This window comes from Cariama cristata, unplaced genomic scaffold (assembly GCF_000690535.1).
Source record: "Cariama cristata isolate BGI_N322 unplaced genomic scaffold, ASM69053v1 scaffold13549, whole genome shotgun sequence".
NCBI lineage: Eukaryota > Metazoa > Chordata > Aves > Cariamiformes > Cariamidae > Cariama > Cariama cristata.
The window spans coordinates 1-7,291 of NW_009636435.1; the positions used below are offsets into that span (position 1 = coordinate 1).

Sequence of the window (7,291 nt, forward strand, 5' to 3'; positions counted from 1 at the left end):
CAATGGGTACTGCTGTATAGGTGTTTTAAGCTTTACACCGTACAGTTTTAAAAACAAAGTTTTTAATCTCATGCAGCGAGAAAAGATCTTTTACCATGCGAGTTGGCTGCAGCTGACCCTAAGAAAACGGAACGTGGATATGGGGTGAGGTAATTTGGCTGGTGGCCGTGCTGCAATAGTACACAACAGGTTTTCTCACCGCTTCCTAGGATATTAGATTTAACACTACAGACAGGGGATTACAAGTGCTGTGAAATCAGGAAATAAATTTCTGCTTCAGGAGTTCAGTGCGTTAAGTTCCTTTAGCATTCCTTAACAGAGATGTGTCTTTGGAGGGGGAGGGATTTAGCTTTTAAAAATAGCACCAATTTACTATTTTAGTCTGGTTTAAATATAGTGCTAGTGAAAGATGCCAGACTAATTGTTCCCAGACACTCCATACATTTCCCACTGTCGCACAAAGTTTGTGGAAAGCTGGAATTTAAACCCCAACACCCACATTAGCCCAGTGTCTTAACCTGGACCAAGCACTTTGCATCCTCACGCGAAGCAGGGACGCACACCTTCCTCCCAGCACTACCAGCAGTGTTTTACATCTGAAGCAGCCACGCACTCCTACCAAGGCCAGGAACCGCTATGATCTATTTACTGCCCGGTTCTCTTGATAAAAGTACCGGTTCCTATCATTTGTGGTCCTGTATTTTGTGATCAGAGGAGAAAGATGACAGATGGACACCAATCTCATGTGAGCCAATAGTTTTTGGTCAAAGAAAAAGCTTGTATTTAATTTGGCAGCTTAGGAAGCAAAAGACTCTGGAAACTACTTCTTTTCCCTTGGGAAAAGTCCCTACACATGAAATCTGTGAATACCCCACAGTCAGGGCTGGTTAGTTATTCCTCTTAATGATGATTAACCCTGATACCGTAACACAGGGGAACGAGCGTCTTAACGGGAACATCCCTTCTTACTGTACCCTCTGAACCATGGAAGATCATTTACAATTCCTTACAAGGTCAAAAAAATTTCCTGTGACTTAAACCAATCCACAAACAATTTTATACAGATGAATAAACTCTGCAGAGGCAAATATTTCTCAAGTGGTTTATAGCAACAAAGACACCAGCCTAAGACCCAGGTCCCCGTACAGACTCCCAGGCACTGCTTGGTTTCTCCACCCCGAGCGAGGCTCCAGGTCAGGTTCCCATAACACGCGTTCATGGCAGAGCAGACTTTGGGTGTAATGCTTTCCCAGACCCTTCCGCTCCAGTAAATGCTCTGCTCCTAAAAAGACTTGCAGATGAACAAGCTTGGTCGTACCCAAGCAGATCTGCACTTCTTCTGGAAGCCCAGGATGGAGGAGCAGGCTCTGGAGCAGCTCCAAGCATCCCTTGCAACCCATCTCAGACCATCTCCCATCTCTGACAATATCCCTGGCCGTTTCGTGGGTGCTGTGCTTACCATCTGGGAATGAGAGGACAGGATGAATACAGGAGTCCAGTTGGGAGAGGCGCTCCAGCAAAGGGGCATCATACTGGATTTCCAGAGTCGTTGAGCTTCGGGTGCCACACAGAGCACACGAAGGGTTCACATCACAGCTACATCGCACCAGGCTATTACGATGGACCTGGAAAGGGGACAGAGGACAGCGTCAACATACCAGAGGTCAATGTGTCTAAGGGCTCTCTTCACACGTTCCCCTTTGACAGCTCATGAAAAACATCTTAAAGGCTGTTGGGTTTTTTTTAATACCTTGTATAAAATCTGTTCATTTCGTCTGGACTCATAAAAGGACGCTTTCACTTTGCACAAACACAACTGAAAACTACTACTTACCAGCACGGTTTAACATCTACTAAATTTGACTAAAAGTGGTTTAATTTTATCTAGGTTGAAACCTCGTTTATAAAAAACCATGAAGCAGCACAATTCAGTTGTCAGAGGGGGGGGGGAAAAAGTCTTTTTGAGTTCAGATGGGTCAGAGAGCTATCACTACATGGCAAGAGCTGACACTTACAGGGACACCTTTACAGAGTGAAAAAGGGTGTTTTTCAACCTCGTTTCTTAAACCAGGCCAGACTTTCAATTCACAGATGTATAGACTTTAAACAGACTTCATTTGTATGAAACGACTGTAAGCAGTCGCACAACTGGATGTAAATCCCATACAGAGACAGCAACCTACGATTCCCCATCAAAATGGAAGGATGTATCAAACTGGATCCTGCAGAAGTCTCTTCTGAGTCCAGTATTATTCAAATCATTTCCATTAATGACTTGAACGATGGAAGAGAGAATATCCTTAAGCCTTAGCAAATAACACTAGAACTGGGAAGGGCTAGCTGCAAGCACCTTGAAGGAAAGAGCTGGAAACCCACTCATGGTTACAAAGGAAGAGAAACCATCTAAAATAAATCAAATATAATTCACTGAGGGCAAATGCAACAAGTGGACACTTCAGTGCTCAGTAAAGAGGAGGAAGAGGTAACTGAGCAGCAGCTCTGTCCCGAGGATCTGGTGGTTGTTATGGATCAGAAAACGAGCGTGAATCGGCAGTGTCGTACCATTACTGAGAATTAACATAACTGAGAATTATAAACCCCACAGGGCTTTATAAACAGGACGGCTGTGCGAGACGCCCGAGGTAATCCTGCCACTCTGCTCGGCATCGCTAACGTGAGCTGGAGGGCTGCACCCAGTTTGGGCACAGATTTCAAGAAATGTGTGCACCAAATAAATAGGAAAACAACAAAAAAATTACAAGGTCCAAAAGAAGAATACGACCTATGTGTAAAAACAGAAAGACCCGTGGCACGTTTACTGCAGAAGTGACCACATTAAGAATTACCACATCAACTTTCACACTTCAGGAAGAGCTTCTGAAGCGATGAGGGGAGCTGACCAGTTTACACCAGGACTTGGACTACTGGTAATGACTTTAAATGGCAGGCAAGGCAGCTTAAGTTTGGTTTGTTTGGTTTTGCTGTCTGAAAAACAAGACTAGCTAAGCACTCAAATAGCTTGCCTAAGGAGGTTTAGACAAACCGTCTGGCACAGTACGAGGACAAAGCAGTCTGGGACACGGGGATGCTGTGGGTGACTGCAGGAGACCCCTTCCCATCCTGCTTCACAAGATCAGTCCTGTTTCCCACCCGATGCAGGCTACAGACTCACTCAACCTTTAAGCCACTTTTCTTTCCTACCAGACATCTCCTAACTTAAAAATTGTCAAGCGATGTTGTATTCAGATTTTGTAGAACAGCACGCACAGTTAGGGATGATCTCTACTGAAACAGTGAACTCTCCTGGTTCTAATTTCTGGTCGCAGCAATCAACAACCACTTGGTGCTAGACAGGAGAGTGTGGTCAAACTGGACCTGGTATTTCTGGACCACTATCTAGCCATCACTCAGCTTTCCCTCGAATAACTGGAGGAGTCCACAAAATCCTCTGCTATCTGGCACATCTTCATCCTTTGGAACTGCTCTTCTGAACCAGCCCTGATTATCAAATGTATTTGATGACTACAGTCAAGATCTGAGACAGAATTAACAGCCACTTCTTCAAAGACTGAACACAAGTCAGCATCATCTAGGAGATAGTTCGTAAACTTCCAAATCACTGAATATCTTGCAAGCAGCCACTGTAGACCTCTACCTGAAATACCCCAGATAAAACTGCAAATGAGCAATCAGTTAAAGCTAACTCAGCTGAGTGAGAATCTATTTCACTCAGAAAAACGCTGCTTTTTGAGCTTCTCTTTAAAACTCCAGCACCCACAGAGTGAAAACCCCCGAACCCCTGTGGTAAAGTTTGACTTGAAACACTTTGACTCAAAAGGTAAGTGGATTTTTGCCATCTATGGTTCTGCAATCACAAGAGCTGCGTGCACAAAAAAGGTCCTTATTCCCTCAATTTCTATCTATCCATCCTCCAACTGACAGTTTATGGCATTCCTAAGAGAAATTAAAAAGAATGAAGCACGGCCTTTCCTCATACAGGCAATAAACTGTATTTCCACTGAACTGAATTCTGCGTAAGGGAGAAGGGTATAAAACAAAAAAAAAAAAAAAAAAAAGAAAACCAAACCAGGAACAGCCACAGCATTCAGCGACTTCCAAACTTAAGCAGTGAAAGCAAACACGATCACCTTGGCAGCCCTTGTTTGCAAGACATCCCACATATGCCTGGTCAGACAACTGCAGTCTTCCTTTGAGCAAGTAGCAGCGCGTTCCCGGGGCTGTGTTAATTCCTGGGCTCGGAGTTAAGGTTTCCTGATACTTGACTTTTCAGAGCTCCTTTCGAACCACCCGGCCTAAAGCTCACCTCAGGCTGGGTGGTTTTCGAAAAGAAAACCCACATCAGAGTTCAGCATCTCCCCTTCCCAGCTATTAAAAGTCTTCCAACAAATTAAAAAGCTTCACCTTCGTTTCTCGTTTACTTCTCCAACAGCCTTTGAAACCTCACTGTCCTCCTCTTCCTCCCCATTATTTTTCCCCTCTTAATAACCACAAACATTCCCAAAACAGGGAGACCTCGTCATGCAAAGAGCAAAAGCGCACTGCACCAATGCCTCAATACCTCTTTGGTGTGGAGCTTTGGCTATATACTGCATCACCAAACCAAAGAGCACTCACCTTTTTGGAAAGGGGCATAATGCTGCTAGGTCGAACAAGTCGTCGCTTCTTACAGCTCAGTACTGGGCGAGTGCGAGCTGCTACACATGTTCCATCCGAAGATGAAGAAACCATGTTCAGTCGTTGCTTTTTATGCAAGAGCTCCTCAGCTTCCTGGCCATCTCCCTGAGCGTGTTCTGCCAGGCCAGGCTGAAGACTGCCCGAGAAGAGACGAGAATAAAAAAGATACCGTTATTCATTCAACCATCCCATGTTACCCAGCAGTACCAGCCAGGTTCACGATTCAGACCTCAGCAAACACTCTAAGCTGAGTTTAAAGCACTGCAGTTTCACGAGGCAACAGCTTTTATTAAGCCAACTCTAATTTTTGCTTTTACTTTGGTCACTCTCCACGCTCTCCCACCACTGAACCTTTGATGAAATACCTTTGGAAGTTCTGAACAAAAAATGGCATTTAAAGCCGGACGCAGAGCAAGACCGAAAGCCATTCCAGACCTGAACAGCTTTAATCCTAGAATTCATCTTCCCCCAGAATTACAGTTCAGGGCATCTTAAGACAACAGGTTCTCATGAGTCGAAGTGCCAGAGGGCATAAGACAGAGAATGTATAATTTTCTAGAAAAAACATTTAACCTTGATGTAAACTTCATTCTGAATAATATTTGAGAACTATACCTCAAACAATGCTCAGCAGTGACAGCAGAAAGGCGCAATGTTAACATTGACCTTTCTGGTTTACATACGAAGGAGTTTCCTGTCCGCAGGCAGTAAAACCCTGCCCTACCGTGGCATCAACGCACCACGCCACCTACCAAATATCAGCACAGCTCCTCATCTACGGAACTTTTTCATGTATATTTTACAAGCGTTTCATTTCTAAAAACGCAAAACATGAAAGCCCTGTGGTCTAAAGCTCTGCAGTTCAAAGGCTACAGGTATCTAAAGGGCTTTGCTATAGCCTCCAGTGTTTCAGCTGTAGCAATGAGTTCGTGGATCGGCGCTTTCTACGCTTGCTCACACGGCACCGGTGCAGCATCCGTCCCTCCTCAAGGTACTAAGCAAGTGCAACGGTGCTGGCAATGCTTCTCCAGCCACTGTTGGAACTTCGAAGCACCAGGTGCTCAAGGGTTTTCAAGTGGTTCAACCCTGAAATCATCCTGTAGCGTAAGGAAAATTTCTTTCATTTGTTTTCATTTATCCACTTGAAGACTTTCTCAACAAAAACAGCCTGGAGAAGCAAAGAATTTAGAAAGTCTTACTCCCCAAATCAATGGGATTTGGGTTCCTCATTTTCTCCGGAAAAGTGGGCCAGTGGTTACAGATACTTCTGCAAAATAACTGCAAGTGGGCCACTAGTACCTTTGACTCATACAATTTGCAAGTGTATTAAAAATGCCCATAAAGAAACAGTTTTGAACATGCTCACTGCATGGTTGCCTGCAGGGCTTGCTCATGTAAACACAGCTCAGTTTAATACCATTTTCAGAAAAACAATGCAGCAGAAAACCTCAAGCAAGAGATCTCCTCCAAAATATTTCCAAGCATGATCTACTACCATACTTTTTTCAAAAAGAGACCACTTAGACCGTTACCAACCCAGTTAGTCCCAACTAGCATGTTACAAGCAGGTTCCCAATGGGACTTCGTCAAGATGATAAAAATCAAACTCTTCCCATTATATGCAAGCAGCTTACGTGTTAATAACTCCATTGACGGGTCTTGGTGCTCCACAGGGCTTGGTGGGATGGGATTCAGGAGTATTTGCAGCAGAAATACCCACGTTCTCTAGTGGCTGGGATCCAGAAACACTCTAAGGAAGGACGAGAAAGATCATAAATTAATAAAAAAAGCTTCTTAAAACAGCCACAACTTTCTTATTCCCAGTTTCTAGTTGAGGATTCTGCACTGGAGGGTTTCCACACAGGACTTCAAAACAAAGGTTCAGAAGTCACTATGTGAAAAGGAAGGAGACCGGAGACATAAGGACTTCTTAGGGAGTAGCTCTGCAAGAGGATGGAAACACGACAGCGCTTTCATTGCAAGAACCAAAGGACTTCAACTCCCCCCAGACAACCACTAAGGAGCATGAAAGGCTGAGGTCTTTAAGGAGATTTTAGCATTTTGTCTCCAGAGTGCAAACAAGTTCATAACCACCTGTAAACCTCGCAGGCGTCTTCTGAAGTCTGATGTCGTGCTCTAAAGCCACACGGCTGCAAGCTCCTGTCTAAGCACTTTGGGAGAAAACGGGAGGAGAGGGAGAGGAGAACAGACTTGCAAAACTGAATTTGCATTTTAACTAAATACCTGTGCCAACATGGTCCAAACAGCACTCCAAAACGTATTTTAAATGAGTACGCACACAAGCTGTGGTTTTTGGAGGTAAGCAGACCAACGCCATAAAGTTAAAACTGCCGGATAAACACAAAGCTGGAAGCACCTTTTTGGCAGAAGAAAGTAAGTAAAAACTAAGCTGAAGACACAGAGCTCCCCAATCCTTTCTGCTTTAGGTCTGAAATACAAATCCCTCGCTCTGCAGTGCCGGGCAGTCCCTGTGTGGCTGCAGCAGGGACGTTGCACATCTCCCATCACCCTGCGACTAGCCTCAACGGGGACGGGGGGGGGGGGGCGGCACAGCATCCCACCGACGTTCACCACA

General features: G+C 44.6%; 1 protein-coding gene across 1 annotated transcript in view; it reads right to left on the bottom strand.

Moving 5' to 3' along the window:
• Positions 1-1,459: 1,459 nt before the first annotated feature.
• Positions 1,460-7,291, bottom strand: part of KANSL1 (KAT8 regulatory NSL complex subunit 1) — a gene marked incomplete at its 3' end in the record, with an annotated part of 66,702 nt that continues 60,870 nt past the window's right edge. The window contains exons 4-6 of the mRNA XM_009707923.1: positions 6,330-6,445; positions 4,636-4,831; positions 1,460-1,625 (exon numbers count right to left, since the gene is read on the bottom strand). Coding sequence (XP_009706225.1) covers positions 1,460-1,625; positions 4,636-4,831; positions 6,330-6,445 — 478 coding nt within the window. The remainder of the gene's footprint in view (positions 1,626-4,635; positions 4,832-6,329; positions 6,446-7,291) is intronic.